At 46.1% G+C, this 17,414-nt stretch overlaps 1 protein-coding gene and 1 long non-coding RNA gene across 9 annotated transcripts; one reads left to right on the top strand and one right to left on the bottom strand.

The window, feature by feature from the left end:
- Positions 1-1,236: 1,236 nt before the first annotated feature.
- On the bottom strand, positions 1,237-2,303 carry LOC144376996 (uncharacterized). The gene is made up of 2 exons (XR_013437458.1): positions 2,161-2,303; positions 1,237-2,003 (listed from the first exon to the last, which is right to left on the bottom strand). It is a non-coding gene; the product is annotated as an uncharacterized LOC144376996 (long non-coding RNA).
- Positions 2,304-2,412: 109 nt separating this feature from the next.
- On the top strand, positions 2,413-17,396 carry Taf6l (TATA-box binding protein associated factor 6 like). 8 transcript variants are annotated; one of them, XM_078045832.1, is made up of 13 exons: positions 2,413-2,553; positions 3,269-3,326; positions 4,535-4,665; positions 5,529-5,688; positions 6,106-6,192; positions 6,870-7,020; positions 7,174-7,224; positions 7,767-7,861; positions 10,954-11,028; positions 11,149-11,369; positions 11,731-11,863; positions 16,348-16,476; positions 16,581-17,396. In XM_078045832.1, the coding sequence occupies exons 4-13, from the start codon at positions 5,542-5,544 to the stop codon at positions 17,352-17,354; spliced, it is 1,863 nt and encodes a 620-aa protein (XP_077901958.1). In that variant the 5' UTR covers positions 2,413-2,553; positions 3,269-3,326; positions 4,535-4,665; positions 5,529-5,541; the 3' UTR covers positions 17,355-17,396. The 8 variants fall into 8 exon arrangements, with proteins under 8 accessions (XP_077901958.1, XP_077901952.1, XP_077901955.1 ...); XM_078045826.1 differs by having other exon boundaries at positions 4,535-4,759; XM_078045827.1 differs by lacking the exon at positions 2,413-2,553 and adding an exon at positions 2,612-2,746 and having other exon boundaries at positions 4,535-4,759.
- Positions 17,397-17,414: the final 18 nt, after the last annotated feature.

The following is a 17,414-nucleotide window of genomic DNA, read 5'->3' as shown; positions in this document are numbered from 1 at the left end:
AAAAATACATGAAATGCCTACAAGATTAAACAAACATGATGGGCTGTGGTTGTGGCTCAGTGGTAGAGCACTTGCCCAGCATATGTGAGGACTTGGGTTCGATCCTCAGCACCACATAAAAATTAATTAATTAATTAAAGGTATTGTGTCCATCTACAATTTAAAACAAACCACAAGACTATTTCTCCACATCGAAGTACCCTTTTCTAGCTTGCATATTTGCTTCTGACTAATCTGTCAAATCTGGGTTCAGTTATGCCCCCGTTAAGTTTCATGCCTGAGTCAGACATGAGAAACTGTAATTCTGTCAGGAAGACATAGGCCATGTCTTTGAATGGGAAGTATATGGTTGTGGGAAGTATATGGTTGTGGCTTCCCCCCATATATATTTTTTTTTTAAAAGAGAGGGAGAGAGGAGAGAGAGAATTTTTAATATTAGTTTTTAGTTGGCGGACACAACATCTTTGTTGGTATGTGGTGCTGAGGATTGAACCCGGGCCGCACGCATGCCAGGCGAGCGCGCTACCACTTGAGCCACATCTCCAGCCCCTTCCCCCCATAATTTTATTGTATGGTTTAGGGCTGGGGATGTGGCTCAAGCGGTAGCGCGCTCCCGGGTTCGATCCTCAGCACCACATACCAACAAAGATGTGTCCGCCAAAAACTAAAAAATAGATATTAAAATTCTCTCTCTCTCTCTCTTAAAAAAAATGGTTATTGTATGGTTTACATAATGCACCTGAGCTGGTGGCTGCCACTGGCTGTCCATCCAATAAACCTTAGGTGATCCACTAGCAGCCCAAATGAGGCTGAGCTGACAATCAAATTCAGACCTTCAGGAGGGAGGGCCTCCTTTCTCCTTCCTTTCACAGAGGACAGACACTCAGCATTGAAGAAGGAAACCACTCCAATGTTACTTTGAATATAACTGGAAGAGACTAAGTGGAGTCCAGCTCCTCAGATGGGGTTGCTATAGCAACCCTAGTTACATCCATCAGGTTTTCACAGCACCAAGTCCCAAAGGATTTTCTTTTCTAGACAAGAGCATCTAGCCCTGAGAAAGAGGAAGGTGAGGAGGCTATATACACACATATTCCCCTGCAGAAAGTGCCCTTCTAGAACTAAAATAATAAGAGCTGCGAATGTAGCTCAGTGGTAGAATGCCCTGGTTTCAATCCTATACACTACAAATAATTTTAAAATAAATAATAAAGATGAAAAACGAATTAAGCCAGGTTTGGTGTTACAGTCTTTTAATCTAAGCGACTCCAGGGGCCAGCCTCAGTAATTTATCAAGACCCTGTCTCAAAAAAATAAGAAGGAATGTGGGTTAGCTCAGTGGTAGAGTGCCCCTGGTTCAAACTGCAGTGTGTGGAAGGGAGGGGGAGGGAGAAAAGCCCCCTGCAAACTACCCCATCTTGGGTGAACTTAGTAGAGCAATTCACTATCTCCCTTGTGATGTGTTAATGGCAGTTCAATCCCCCCTCTCGCCAGGTGCTTTCACAGACATTATTTAATCTACAACAAACTTACGAGGCGGGCATTGCTACCTCAGTTTGTATATGCGGGAAAACATGGTTAGTTAATTTTCCCCAAGGCGTGTCAGAAATTGGAACTCAAGTCGGTGATTCCCAAATACCGTCCCTTTATTCAGTAAGCCCACTGTTTATCAGTTGAGAACTGAGTGGCTTTAGTCATGATGGGAGGTCAGAAAAGGGAGCTATCAGGATTGTATGGTCCTGTAAATTGGTCAAGAAGTATGGAGGCAGGTGAGGACTTATATTTGGCTCACTGGACAGAATTCAAAGCTTGCACCTGTATCTGGTCCTGTCAAAAGTTTCTTCTGTCCGCAGGGAACAGCTGCCGGAAGCCCCACTTACCTTTCAGGAAGCGGAAGAGGCAGGTTAGGTGATGTTGGAGAGGGAGGTGGAGCAGGAAAGTTAAGCCAGACATCAAAGTCTGAAGCTTTTTCCTACAGTTGCGAAATTGAAAGTGGTCGTAAACTGGGGAGCAGACAAAAAACAAGGGAATGGAAATGCTTTTCCACAAGAATATTTTTGTTTTTTGGTACTGGGGATTGGACCCAGTCCAATGTATTTCAGTCCTACCACTGAACTACATCCCTACACCTCTGTTTTTTGTTTTGAGACAGGGGCTCACCAAGCTGCTGAGGTTCGCTTCAGTCTTGCACTTGCGATCTTCCTGCCTCAGCCTCCTGAGTAGCTGGGATTAGAGGACATGTTTATTCAATGCGTGCCAAACCACACACACCTGCTTCGCAGACTAGGGAGAGCTGTTGCTTTAAGAAGCTGGAGTCCTCAGCATCACGTGATCTCCGGCGTCCTGCGTCCCGCGCCGCGCTTCCTTACAGGCTAATCACGTGGCTGGAAGGCTCCCGGAGGGCGGGAACTTCTCGAGACGGCTCGCGATTGGCTGGGCTCGTGGAGGGTGGTGCCGGGGCGCCGAGAGAGGGAATTAGTGCGAGCCGGGTGAGTGGGAGCTGCCGCCACAGCCCACGCCTCGGTAACTGCCCTCGCCACGCGAAGTTCTCAGGTGAGCTCGCCTGGCCGAGTCCAAGGGTTCCCCGTCGCTCCGCGGGCTGCTGCCTACAGGTGCTGGGGCCCGCCCACTTCCCTGTACACGTGATCCAAGTTCGTGAACCTTGACCTCCTACCCCACCCCAAGCCCTCAGTGCCTGGGGTGAGGCGGGCTGGGTGGGAGGACGGATATCGGCTGGAACCTGGAGGTCAGTGTCCCCGCCTCCTACCAGAGTAACTCTTGGCTGGGGATGGGCAGGAGAGGAGGCTGAGGAGCGAAAGACCTCGGTCACAGGCCAGATCTTGCGGGGTCCCAAAAGGGAAACGCCGGCAAGGCAAGACTTAGTGCTCCCATTTTACAGATGTGGAAACTGATTGGAGGATCGAGGGTCGCCGAGGGGTGGGTCTCCAACACCAGTTTCTTTGGGTTGCGAATCTGGGTTTTCTTCCCCACACAAGCTGGCAGCACTTGAGTGCAGTGTTGTGGAATGATTAGGAAAAAGGGTGTGAATCCTTGCTACCCACTAGCTAGCGCTCACTGGATCATCTTGGGTAAGCCCTGTAACGTTAAGCTCTCTAAGGTTTGATCACCTTGGCTGCGAGATAACATATATAACATGTATATCATTGTCAAGAAGGATCCAATAAGGTAATCCATACTTAGTGTTTACTCAGTGCTTCAGGCAATTTATGTGCTTAGTAAAATAGCCATTCTTTCTTCCTTCTTTCAGCAAGTGTTTATTGAAGGCCTAGTATGTGGTGACATTGCTGGATACTTGGGATGCAAAGGTGAGCAAACAGACATGGTCCTGGCTGCCATGGAGCTTACATAGTTTAGTGGGTAGGTAGGTGTTAATTAAAAAGTCACACAAATGTCTACAAACTTTTTTTGGAAGGGAGGCGGTGCCTGGATTGAACTCAGGGTGCATAACCACTGAGCCATGTCCCCAGCCTTTTTTTGTTTTAATATCTTTATTTTGTTTATTTTTATGTGGTGCTAAGGATCGAACCTAGTGCCTCACTTGTGCCAGGCAAATAAGTGCTCTGCCAATGAGATGAACCACAGCCCCAGCCCCATCCCTGTCCCAAGCCCTTTTTATTTTTAAGTTAGAGACAGGGTTTGAGATCACAGGCATGAGCTACCATACCTGGCTTCTACAAACTTTTATAACTGTCTTGAAGACAGAGTACAGGAACGTGTAGGAAATCTGGGAAAACTTCCTGGAGAAAGTAACATTTGAACTGAGATCTAAAGGAATGAGTAGGAGTTCACTAGACAAAGAGGTCAGGGTGAAAGATGAGGAGACTTCAAAGCAGAATAACATTCAAAGGTCCTGAAATAAAATGTATTGAGGAAGTAAAAGAGGGATATGGGTGGGAATGAAGAATACAAAAGAAAAAACTTGAATAAGTGTAGGCAGGTATATGCAGACTCTGGGGCATGGGCCAGATATTTTCTTTTCTTTTTTTTTTTTTTTTTAGAATTTTAATATTTATTTTTTAGTTCTCAGCGGACACAACATCTTTGTTGGTATGTGGTGCTGAGGATCGAACCCGGGCCGCACGCATGCATGCCAGGCGAGCACGCTACCGCTTGAGCCACATCCCCAGCTCCCAGATATTTTCTTTATTTCAAAAGCAATTGAGAGCCATCGAGAAGAGAGCTATGGAAGCCAAGTAGGAAGCTCATTGCACTTAGGGATAAAGAACAAGAGTCTTGGGGCTGGGGTTGTGGTTCAGTGGTAGAGCACTTGCCTAGCATGTGTGAGGCACTGGGTTCAATTCTCAGCACCACATATAAATAAATAAAGGTAAATCAACAACAACAAAATATAAAAAGAGAACCAGAGAGTAGTGGGAGCAGTGTCTGGGTGGATCACCTTGGAACCAGGCTTTGCTGCCTGAGGTACTGTTGTCTCACTTTGAATTGTGTGTGCGTCTACCTTCCAGCTGCAGTGTGCATTTTTGGAGTGAGCCGTCATGTCTGTTTTTGTTAGGTTCTTATTCTGCCATATCCTGTGAACACAACAGGTTCCTGCATCTAGGCCTTGCAGCCAAAATGGGGAAGACCAGACACATGGGCAAAAAGCCCAACTTCTAAAAGCCTGACTGGCCCAGATGTCATATGGTACTGAAGATCCCAGAGACTGGGTTTGTCTTACCAAGAGGAGAAGGAGGGAAGTCAGTCGGAGCAAAAGCCTGGTAGAAGGGCCTGAGGCAAGGTGGGAAGACACTAGCCTGGTTTACTAGAGGAGGGATCAGTGTGAACAGATGTGAGGATTTGGGACCAAAAGTAATATGTCAAACCAGGAAGTTTGGTCTTTTTTCATAAGCAATGGAGGAACATTAGAGATATATTTTAGCAATGCAGTGTGAGGATTAACGTCTTTTCATAAAAATTTAGTTGATGGTGGGTGTAGTAAGAATGAAAAGAGGACATGAAATTTTTGTTTGTAGTTAATGATGAGATTGTTCATTGGTGTAGTGTTCCCTTTGTGGTGGTGGTTCTTTTGTGTGTGTGTGTGTGTAGGGGTGGAAACCAGGGCCTTTTGCATGCTAAGCAGGCATTCTACCACTAAATTACATCTGCAGCCCTGGAGTTATGTTCTAGTTCCTGATTTTCTCAGATATCATCTCATTTTATCTTCATAGTAAGTTAGGGCACAGTAAGTTAGGGCAGAGATTATTGCCCCTATTTGGAATACCAATGCTCGGACTGATGAAGGTCCTAGCCAGGTTCACATAGTAAATGACAGACCACAATTATGTGGACCCAAAGGCCAGGCACTTTTCCCTAGCTTCCCTGTTGTCTGCTCACTGACCTGCCTGTTTGCTTCCCTAAAACTCATTTTCCTCATCTGGGTGTTTTGAGCTCTCTCTTCAGGGATTGTGGTGTAAGAGCAGCAAGACTGGTTGAGAGGTCTTGACTTGTCCTCCTAGATTCTCAGGCCTTCTGGGGGCAGCGTTTAAAATCTTCCGTCTTAATCCCAGCTCTACTGGGGCCATGTCAGAGCGAGAAGAGCGGCGATTTGTGGAGATCCCTCGGGAGTCAGTCCGCCTCATGGCAGAGAGTACAGGACTGGAGTTGAGTGACGAAGTGGCAGCCCTTCTCGCTGAGGATGTGTGCTACCGTCTCAGAGAAGCCACACAGGTGCCTCCTTCAGTACCCAATCCCCTGCTGTCCTTGTTCCTTTCCTCACCTGTTCCTACTGTGATTTACTTAGCACCTGCATGTTGGGCACCTCCCTTTGCTTTGAGGCTCTGAGGTTGTCCTTGCCCTTGTCAGAGCTTGCATCTAGCCAGCCAGGCTGCCAGCATATGAAATGCTCATCAGGCATTTTCTAGTACTTCTCATAACAGCCCCATAGGCAGAGTGGCAATACTGTCACATTCTGCGTGTGAGATGTGACACCAGATGGATTGTTGTGTAGGAATTGGGCTGGAATGCGGACTCTGATCACTGGTGTGATGTCTCCTTTGCCTCTTCCCCAGTGTAGTTCATTTCGCTTGGGGGCTTCCACACCGGCTCCCTGTCTCCTGACTCTGGCTTCTGTTTCTGCCCTCCCAGAACAGCTCTCAGTTCATGAAGCACACGAAACGGAGGAAGCTGACTGTTGAGGATTTCAACAGGGCCCTCAGATGGAGCAGTGTGGAGGTGAGAGGGGTGCAGGCTACAGAGGGCTCATGTAGCATGAGCATGAACTCACTTCCATGTTCAGCTCAGAGTTAATGATATGATGAGACATGAAGACCAAACACGGCCACAACAGGACAAATGCCAGGTGCTGGGTCCAGACCATAGTAGTATGAGTTCTGAATAGAGTAGAGAGGAGGTCACTGGGGACCTCAAGGGTAGGAAAGGCTTCTTGGAAGAGATGGGACATGAACTAAGCCTTATGGAGGGCAAAGAACTTGAATGTAATCCTGAAGAAAAACAGGCATGCTGGGTAAAGGAGGAACTGAGCATTTGTGTGGTGTTAGCATGTTTTTGTATATTGTTCTGGGGCAGGGTGTTGAGAGATTAGTGTGACTAGGAGAGAGTAGTGAGTGTTCAGAGTTGGGTAAGTGCAAATGAGAGGCCCAGGAGTTTAGGGGTGGGGCTCAAAACCTCTACAGCTCTGAGGAGGGGGCTTATTTACCCCTTGACCCAGCAAGCCATGGATGCCCCAGCCAAATTCCTAGCAGTGGCTCTGAGCCCCAGATTTCCTCTGCTTCTCTTGGGAACCTCTAGACTTCTCTCAGACATAGGTTCCCTGTCTTTAGCAGTAGTGCCCCTTCATGGTACCTGTTTCCTCCCTAGATTCAGGCTGCTCTCTAATCCCCTTTCCTTAGGCTGTGTGTGGTTATGGGTCTCAGGAGGCACTGCCTCTGCGCCCTGCCAGGGAGGGTGAACTCTACTTTCCTGAGGACCGAGAGGTGAACCTGGTGGAGCTGGCCCTGGCTACCAACATCCCCAAAGGCTGTGCTGAGACAGCTGTCAGAGGTGGCTTCTGGGGTCCTGCATGGGGTGGGGACAGCAGGTGGGTGGTCAGCAGTGGTGTTGGACTGACTGGTGAATGGGGTAGAATTTGGAGATGTAGGTGTTGTGATGAGGGGGAAAATCCCAGCCTGACATCTCTTTCTGACCTGGTTCTAGTTCATGTTTCCTACCTGGATGGCAAAGGGAACCTGGCACCTCAAGGATCAGGTAAGGTATAAAAACTTTCTTCTCTTAGATGCTGAGGGTAGGGCCTCTGTGCCTCTATCTGCATCTGACAAGCATTTCGTGGTGCCTACCTTGCACTGTGTTCTGAGCAGGTACTGATCCCTGCTCAGAGGGCTGAGTTGGAGGTGGGATCTCAGACCCGTAACCAGTCATGATGCAGTATGTTGGAGGCCAGAACAGAAATCTAGGCAGCAAGCTGGGGTCTCTGAGGTGAAGTGTCTCACTTCAGTGGATGCTGAACAGAGCTCCACAGAGCCTGAGACTCATCAGTATGGCACTCGAGGACTGAGCAGGAATGCCTGGTAGAGAGCACTTAGGAGAGAGCGGACAGAACACTGAGGTGTGCGGTGCCTGCATGGCCAGGGTGGAGCAGGCTGCTGATCACAGCTGAAGTCTCCGCACTGTGGCTCTTCTGTCTGAATGGGCTTCTTGGGGATGTGTCAGTGGTGGGTGTGGGGGAGCAGGCTGCAGGAGTAGTTTGGGCCAGCTCTCCATCCAACCACTTCCTGCCCACCCCCTTGTAGTGCCCAGTGCGGTATCTTCACTGACGGATGATCTGCTCAAGTACTATCAGCAAGTGACACGGGCTGTGCTAGGGGATGATCCACAGCTGATGAAGGTGAGTGTTTCCAAGTTGGAGCTCAAAGTCAGGCTTATTCATCTATCTATATTTATTTTTTAATTATTGATGGACACAATATTTTTATTTTACTTATTTTTATGTGGTGCTGAGGATCCAACCCAGTGCCTCACATGTGTGAAGCAAACACAACTCAGCCCTCAAAGTCGGACTCTTAAATCTCATGAAATAATTTCAGTTGCATATTTCCTGGCTTCTTGAGACCAACTGAGCAGTGTGGGTGGAAGTTGTCCTCAGGGTGGGTATAGTTCTCTGAGGCAGCCTTCCTGTCACTCCCAGTCCCTTCATCCTTTAGCAGGTTCTGTTGTTCCCTGGGTAAGGATTAGCTAGATGGGGCCTGGAGAGACTCCCTGACATCTTCTTCTAGAGCCCATTATTTGTGGTGTCTGTTGATTTTGCCAGGACTTGGACAGGAAAGGAGAAGAGTAAATAGAAGAGGCCAGGATTGTGTGCCTGGCCATACCTGCTTTGCAGCACTTAGTCCCTGGGCCTCATAGCATCCCATGCCTCTGGGCTCCACAGGGCCTGCTGAACACCTGTCATCTGTCATCTTCTGTGCACAGTCAGGTGAAACTGAGTTCTCATCTGACTGTGGATAGAAGGTGGTTTGCTCAGTTTTTTCCATACTGGCGGTTTAACCCAGGGCCTTGCGCATGTTAAGAAGTGTTCTACCACTGATCTGCATCCCTAGCCCATTTTTAAAATTAATTAATTAATTAATTTGGTACTAGGGATTGAACTCAGGGGCACTTAACCAGCCACATCCCCAGCTCTCTTTAAATATGTAATTTAGAGACAGGGCCTCACTGAGTTGCTGAGGCCTCAGCCTCCCGGACCACTGGGATTACAGGGATAACACTGCGTCCAGCCCTAGCCCATTTTATTTTGAGACAGAGTTTTACTAGATTATCACCATCTATTCTCGCTGGTGACCTATGCTGGGTTCACTAATCTGACTATTCCAATAACTTAAGAAAATGGCAAAGAAAGCACGCAAACAGAGGTACCTTTTCAAAATCCAGGAGGGCTCTCCGACCTTAGGGGTCCATGGAAAGAGAGAGAACCACTGGAATTCTTTATTTTTATATAGGGGACACACAAAGGGAGGTTCCATGGAATATTCTATCCCATAAAGAGCAAAGGGATAGGATTACAAAGGAACAGGTGAGTGTAACTCAACCCCACTGGGTAATTCCTATTCCTAGAACGATGCCTCATTACCTGAGCAGCGGTAAAGCCCAAGTTATTGCAGGCCACAATAATTGTTCAGTATTTCTTGCTCAGAACTAAAGGGCATATGTCACATTCCTCACGACTGAAACACTCAGGGGTACTCCAGGGGAACTGAGCTCCACAAAATAACCACACAAAAGACAGAGATACCTTTTTCTTTGTGGTCCTGGGACGGTTCCTCTAACCTTAAGGGTCCGCAGAAAGAGAGTGAGCGCTTGCTGACCCCTTTTATTGAGGAGAAGCTATTCAAATGAAGCAAGGGTCAGGTTTCAGGGGTTTGAGTCTAGCTTTATGATGTCTGCTGTCAGCAGGTTGACTGACAACTAGGAAGGCCACACCCAAAGGCAGAGCAAAAGAAGAGGACACACAAAGGGCGTTTCCACTGGAAAATTCTATCCCAAACAGGGCAAAGGGGTAATTTCACAAAGGAACAGGTGAGCGTAGCTCAACCCATGGGGCTGCAGGAAGGCACGCCTACACATGAAGACACATTTGTTAACATTTTTACTACTCTCAAAAGATTGGGGCTACCATCTACATCCACTTGAAAGTGGCCAGATTGGGCTGGGATTGTAGCTCAGTTGGTAGAGCGCTCGCCTAATATGTATGAGGCACTGGGTTCCATCCTCAGCACTACATAAATACAAATAAATAAAATAAAGGTATTTAAAAAAAATAAAAAGAAAGAAAGTGGCCAGATCACTGGAAGTGACCAACAGTGCCTCAAACCAATCTGGAGAGGAAAATGCTGGTCACATGATGTGGCGGCCTCCCAGCAGGCATGTATTTCCAGAGTGCTCCTGACACTAAATTGCTGATACTGGCCTGTGATCCTCTTGCCTCTGCCTCCGAGTTGCTGGGATTATGGGTGTGGGCTGCCTCGTCAAGTTTATGTGAAGTGTTTTATATCCTTCATGTTTTCATGTGTCTGGCTACAGATATTTCCTTTGCTAAACTAGGAATAGTGCTATCATTCATTCATTCTTTTTTTTTTTTTTTGAGAGAGAATTTTTTAATATTTATTTTTTAGTTCTCGGCAGACACAACATCTTTGTTTGTATGTGGTGCTGAGGATCGAACCCGGGCCGCACACATGCCAGGCGAGCGCACTACCGCTTGAGCCACATCCCCAGCCCCATTCATTCATTCTTGTCTTCAAAACTTGGCTCATAGCTGAAGGTGTAGCTCAGTTATAAAGTGCTTGCCTGGCATGTGTGAGGCCCTGGGTTTGATTCTAGCACTGTAAAGGGAAAAAAAAAAAAAAACAAACAGCTTGGTTCCTCTTCCTTTTGTCTTTCAGTGTAGTTGGCTGGCTGTAGGGCTTGGGGACTGAGCTCCTTTCTCACTCTTCTGTAGTCTGTTTTCATGGCTATTAGATTTAAGTCCTTTCTCCAAAGGAGTTTGGAGAGTCCAGGTGGTAAAGGTTCAGGACTGAGATGCTTTTACTCACTCTAATAACAGTACATGTTTATTGTAGAAGTACAAATAAAAACAGAGTGTTCTATTTCTCCGCTCACATATTTCCCTGATGTATAAAGTATGGTTACTCTAGTATATACCTAAGTGGCATTATATTAAACATCTGGTTTTACAACTTGGTTTTCTTAGTTTAAAAAGTTGGACATTTAGGTTTTATTCACTTTTTTATTATTACAGACAGTACTGTGTGTGGCTGCATGATAGTGTGTTTCTGTAGGTTAAATTGCCAGAATTCTTGCATCAAAGAGTCTGAATATTAACACAGAAATACATGAAGATGGTGCTTAACTATGCTCCAGAGCCATGGCAATTTAATCTTGGGGTGGTGGTTCTAGTGCATTCTGGTCCCTTCCTTTCAGGTCGCTTTGCAGGACCTTCAGACAAACTCCAAAATTGCAGCACTCCTGCCTTACTTTGTTTATGTGGTCAGTGGGGTAAGTGACCAGTGTGGGCGGGGAGATGACCCAGTAGAGTGGAGGGCTCACTGAAGGTGCTGCCAGAAGGCTCCTGCCTGTTCCCTTGTGTCCCTCTCAGCCACCTTCTTCTATCAACAGGTAAAATCTGTAAGCCATGACCTGGAGCAGCTGCACCGGCTGCTGCAGGTAGCACGGAGCCTGGTTCGCAACCCACATCTCTGCCTGGGGCCCTATGTCCGTTCCCTGGTGGGCAGTGTCCTTTACTGTGTTTTGGAGCCACTGGCTGCCTCCATCAACCCCCTGAATGACCACTGGACTCTGCGGGATGGGGCTGCCCTCCTGCTCAGCCACATCTTCTGGTAGCCACTGGGTTTTAACAAAGGGTGGGATTGCTGTACTCAAGTGGGTTGGGGAGGGAGGTGGGGTGAAGCCTCTGGCTTTGAGGCTTTTAGGGGATGGGAATGTCTTTCTTTAGAGCTCCCTTGCTGGTGTGCTGTGGCATACTGGGATTCTACAACTGGGTTACCAATATATGGAGGTATTGTTCCTTCAGCCCTTGGATCCTGAGCCAGTCACCACCCCCAACCCCACCCTCACAACCTTGTCCACTTACCCTAGATGCCCCCGAGTGCCACACTAGTCTCTTTGTGTGTCATATCTTGAGACAGTTGGACAGTGCTGCACTTGATTTCTTTCTGTGACTGAATGTTGTTCTCACAGGACTCATGGGGACCTTGTAAGTGGCCTCTACCAGCAGATCCTGCTTTCCCTGCAGAAGGTCCTAGCAGACCCTGTGCGGCCTCTCTGCTCTCACTATGGGGCTGTGGTGGGGCTGCATGCTCTTGGTTGGAAGGTGAGAACCCTGGCCTTTTTTATAGAACCATGAGAGTTCGTTCCCCTATGTGTTGAAAAAAAATATTTCTGGTGTGTGTCTTTTATCATGAAAATGATATGTACTTGCTATTGCCATGTATTGAGTTCTTGCCTTAGGCCAGACTTAGTTTAACTTTATGTATATAAATGTTTTATCCCTTCAAAAGTTCTCTGTGGCAGATGTTTATATAACCTCATTTTGTAAATTCCTCCCATTTCTCTCTTGTATTATTTGAAACATGAATAGATATTGAATGTTGTCAAATCTTTATAGCATTTCTATAGAGATTACCAAATGATTATGTGTTTTAGTTCTGTTAATATTAGGTTAATGTTTTGTTAATAATAGGTATATTAGTGGGTTTTTATGCTATGCCATTCTTGTGTACCTGGAATAATTCTGTTTGCTGCTGTGGAGATTTTTATTGGAATCAAACAATCTATTAGTTTTAGAAAAAAGTGACATCGTTTTCTTGACCATGGAAATGTATTTCCATTTTTTTAAGGTCTTGTCTTTAAGATGCTTTCATAATTTCTCAAAGGAGACTCACTCCCACACACATATATTTTTTTTTCATGCTGGGATCAAATAAGCTTGTTAGGCAGCAAGTATTCCACCACTAAGCCACATTCCCAGTCCCTTTTACTACATTTCCTTTTTTAAAAAACATTATTTTTAGTTGTAGATGGACCCAGTAACTGTATCTTTTATGTGGTGCTTAGGATTGAACCCAGTGCCTCACACGTGAGGTAAATGCTCTACTACTGAGCCACCACCCCAGCCTTATTATATTTATTCTTATATCCTTGCTGCTCTTGATGCTGCCACAGTGGTGTCTTCATGGTGTTGGTATACAGAGATACAGTTGACCTTTGGGTGTTTATCCAGCTATTTTCCTAAACTATCATTGAAAATTCTTTGGGGGTTTTAATGTAGATAATGATGTGTGTAAGTAATGACATCTTTCTTTTCTAACTGTAGTATTTTAAAAATTTTATTGCAAGGATCACTAGTACTGCCTTATGAAAATATTTTTGTCATTTCCAATTTTCAAAGAAGTGTTAGGGTGTGTAACTGAATAGTAGTGAGCTTGCCTAGCGTGTATAAACCCTGGATTCAATTTTCAGCACCAGGTTAAAAAAAAGTGGGGGTGCAGTGGCGCACGCCTGTAATCCCAGTGACTCAGGAGGCTGAGACAGGAGGATCAGGAGTTCTAAGCCAGCCTTAGCAAAAGTAAGGTGCTAAACAACTCAGTGAGACCCTGTCTCTAAATCTCCAACTTAATAAAAAGTGCAAGCCAGGTGGAGTAGTACACACCTATAATCCTAGCGGCTGGAGAGGCTGAGGCAGGAGGGTCAAGAATTCAAAGCCAGCTTCAACAATTTATCTAGACCCTGTCTCCAAATAAAATACAAAAAAGCACCGTGGATGTGGTTAGTACTTAAGTACCCCTGGGTTAAATCCCCAGTATATAAAAAAATAAAAATGCTTATAACCTTTCCCACTTAGGGTAATGTGTACTGTGTATATGTATTACATATTCTCAGGTTAGTAAAATTGTTATATGTATTATTTTTCTTATTATATTGATCTTTTATTGGATGCTTTTTCTGCATTTCTTTTTTCAGTTTAAAAATGTTAACTTTCTTGTCCATAATCCCAGTAACTCAGGAGGCTGAGGAAGGAGGATTCAGACTTTGAGAACAGGCTCAACAATTCAGTAAGGCCCTAAGCAACCTAATGAGACCTTATATCAAAATAAAAAGGGCTGGGGATATGGCTCAGTGGTAAACCAGCTCTGGGTTCAATCCCCAAATACCAAAATAAATAAACATATAAACAAATAACAAAAAGGTTGAGGGTATAGCTCAGTGGTGGAGGGCTCTTGGGATCAATCCCCAGTATCATCCCTCAAAGATGCAGATAGTTTTCTTTTTTTTTTAAAGAGAGAGTGAGAGAGGAGAGAGAGAGAGAGAGAGAGAGAATTTTTTAAAATATTTATTCTTTAGTTCTCGGGGGACACAACATCTTTGTTGGTATGTGGTGCTGAGGATCGAACCCGAGTCGCACGCCTGGCAGGCGAGCGCACTACCGCTTGAGCCACATCCCCAGCCCCCGCAGATAGTTTTCTGATTTGACTATTTCTGTGAGAAAATTGACATTTTTTTTTAAAAGAGAGTGAGAGAGAGAGAGATAGAATTTTTAATATTTATTTTTAGTTTTTGGCGGACACAACATCTTTGTTGGTATGTGGTGCTGAGGATCGAACCTGGGCCGCACGCATGCCAGGCGAGCGTACTACCGCTTGAGCCACATTCCCAGCCCAGAAAATGACATTTTTTAAAAAAGTTTTTAAATGAGATAGGCTTTCACTAGTTGCTGAGGTTGGACTTGAACTTGCAATTCTCCTGCTTTACCTTCCCTAGTTAGATTACAAGTGTGCCACATTGTGCCCAACTTTATTTTTAAATACCTTTATTTATTTATTTTTATGTGGTGCTGAGGATTGAACCCATTGCATACACTAGACATTTTCTACCACTGAGCTACAACTCCAAATTTTTTAAATTTTTTATATGTATTTTTAGTTGTTGATGGGCTTTATTTTATTCATTTATTTATATGCAGTGCTGAGAATAGAACCCAGTGTCTCTCACATGCTGGGCAGGCGCTTTAACACTGAATCACAACCCTAGTCCCCCTCCTTTTTTTTAGTACCAGGGATTGAACTCAGGGGCACTTAACCACTGGGGCATATCCCCAGCCCTTTTTTGTATTTTATTTAGAGACAGTGTCTCACTGAGTTGCTTAAGGCCTTGATAAATTGCTGAGGCTGACTCTGAACCTGTGATCCTTTTGCCTCAGCCCCTTGAATAGCTGATTATAGGATTCACTGCACCTGGCTCTATCTGCTTTTTTTCAAATGATCCTGAAGTTTTTCTCCTTTTATCTGCCAGTGTGATTAATGATTTTTTTCTCCTTTTTTTCCCAGTGCTGGGGATGGAGCCCAGGGCATCAGGCATGTTAGGCGGGTGCTCCACCAATGAGCTAAACTCTTAATTTTGTTGTTATTGTTGTTGTATTTTTGAGATGGTGTCTCACCACGTTTCTCAGGTTGGCTGGCACTGAATTCCTGTGCTCAAGTGATCCTCACACTTCATCTTCCTAAGCAGGACTATAGTTTCACACCACCACACTAGGTGGATTTTCTGATAAATTATGGTTACATTTCTAGGTTAAACTCCACTTGGTCATGGTATAGACTTAAAGGAAACCCAAAGCTTTTAATGGAATATGTTGCATTTTTTTAAAAATATATTTTTAGTTGTAGATGGACACATTTTTATTTTTTATTTTTATGTGGTGTTGAGGATTGAACCTAGGGTCTCGCATGTGCTAGGTAAGTGCTCTACTGCTAAGCCACAACCCCAGCCCATGTTGCATTTTTATACTGTGGGGATTGCTAAACTTTAAAATTATCTATCTAGGATTGAAACACTGTGCCACATCTCCAGCTCTTTTTTATATTTTGAGATAAGGTCTCACCCAGTTGCTTAGGGCCTCACTAAGTTGCTGGCTTTGAACTTGGTATCCTCCTGCCTCAGCCTTCTGAGTTGCTGGGATTACAGGTGTGTGCCACCATTCCTGGCAAAAGTATTTATATTGAGTTAAATCAATCATGTTTCTCTCATGTGCTGTCTAGGTTTAGTATAAGGATTGTATTGGCCTTGCAGAATGAAGGGAAATAACATTTTTTAAATACTTGTTTTTATAAATTGAGATAACCCTTTTACTTTGGTAGAATTTTGGCATGGTTTTCTTTGTAACTTTTAACTATTATTTTAATGTATTTCAGTTATTTAAACTTTCATATTTCTTTGTGAGTCAGAAGTTAATAGTTTTTCTAGGAATTTGAGTTTTGTCAACATTTTCAAAAGTTTATCCTGTGAATGAGTGACCAAAATCTGCCTTATCCAACAAATGTCATCTCCAAGTCTTAGTTGCATTTCCCTTAAATTAATTACAAGATTTAAAATTGTATAATCAGAGTCTATTTCTCTGGTGTTTTTTGTGCAGATGGCCTGAACTGAGTTACACTTTACATCTAAATGAGAACTGTACTTGCTCCTGATGACTGTGTTCACTAGTCTGCAAACTGTTAATCTGTGTTGTTAGCAAGGATTTTTAACATATGCTCACTTAGTCTCCAGCAAACATATAGCAGGATGGTGGGGTCACTTCATATTGTCTGACTTTGTACTCTTACCTTTATCACCATTGCTTAACAAAGCCTTGAGCATATACCAAGGTTCCAAATAAACGTTGGCTGAATATCCCAGTTAGAGTTTAGGAGGATTGAGCCCTGTATAGAATCGGATAAAATTAGGTCTTTCCCAGGAAAAGGGTACCTGAGAGGCAATAAACAACACAACAAAGAGACGTATTGCATTTCTTCTTTCCAGGCAGTAGAAAGAGTCCTGTACCCACACCTGTCTACTTACTGGACAAACCTGCAGGCTGTGCTGGATGATTATTCTGTATCTAATGCTCAGGTCAAAGCAGATGGACACAAAGTTTATGGAGCCATTCTGGTGAGTATCAACCCCTTCTAGCCTCCTTCCCCCTAATGAGCTCAGCACGCTTACTTTGGAGTACTTGATGGGCTTAGGCTCATCCTCCTCCCTTCCTCTTACAGGTGGCTGTAGAGCGCCTGCTGAAGATGAAGGCTCAAGCAGCCGAGCCCAGCGCGGGTGGCCCAGGCGGCAGGGGGTTCCGGCGTTCGGAAGACCTGCCTTGGGACAGCCTTCTCCTTCAGGAGTCTCCTTCCGGGGGCGGTGCAGAGCCAAGCTTTGGGTCTGGTCTTCCGCTGCCACCAGGGGGAGCGGGGCCTGAGGACCCTTTTCCCTCAGTGACCCTGGCGGACATCTACCGTGAGCTCTACGCCTTCTTCGGTGACAGCTTGGCCATCCGCTTTGGCACGGGCCAGCCTGCACCCACTGCCCCAAGGCCACCCGGGGAGAAGAAAGAGCCGGCAGCCGCCCCGGACTCAGTGCGGAAAATGCCGCAGCTGACGGCCAGTGCCGTGGTCAGCCCGCAGGGTGACGAGAGCCCCCGGGGCGGCGGCGGTCCCCCGTCGGCCTCGGCGCCCGCGCCCTCTGAGGGCAGGCCGCTGCCGCGCGTGCACCGGGCGCGGGGAGCGCCCCGGCAGCAGGGCCCGGGCGCCGGCACGCGCGACGTCTTCCAGAAGAGCCGTTTTGCCCCGCGCGGCGCCCCCCACTTCCGTTTCATCATCGCCGGGCGGCAGGCCGGGCGGCGCTGCCGCGGGCGCCTCTTCCAGACTGCCTTCCCCGCGCCCTACGGGCCCAGCCCGGCCTCCCGCTATGTGCAGAAGCTGCCCATGATCGGCCGCACCGGCCGCCCGGCCCGCCGCTGGGCGCTGTCGGACTACTCTCTGTACCTACCGCTCTGAGGTTGCCCGTCCCCGCCTCCCAAATAAATGTCGCGCCCGGAAGTGATGGCTCCGCGTCCA

Source organism: Ictidomys tridecemlineatus, chromosome 4 (assembly GCF_052094955.1).
Source record: "Ictidomys tridecemlineatus isolate mIctTri1 chromosome 4, mIctTri1.hap1, whole genome shotgun sequence".
Taxonomy (NCBI): Eukaryota; Metazoa; Chordata; class Mammalia; order Rodentia; family Sciuridae; genus Ictidomys; species Ictidomys tridecemlineatus.
Note: the sequence above shows the minus strand (reverse complement) of the source record. Positions and strands in the feature narration are given on the sequence as shown.

Coding starts and splice junctions, on each gene's coding strand:
- Taf6l (XM_078045826.1), top strand. CDS start 4,656: ATGTCATATGGTACTGAAGATCCCAGAGACTGGGTTTGTCTTACCAAG. Junction 5,689..6,105: donor GTCTCAGAGAAGCCACACAG/GTGCCTCCTTCA, acceptor CTGCCCTCCCAG/AACAGCTCTCAGTTCATGAA. Junction 16,477..16,580: donor AAGTTTATGGAGCCATTCTG/GTGAGTATCAAC, acceptor TTCCTCTTACAG/GTGGCTGTAGAGCGCCTGCT.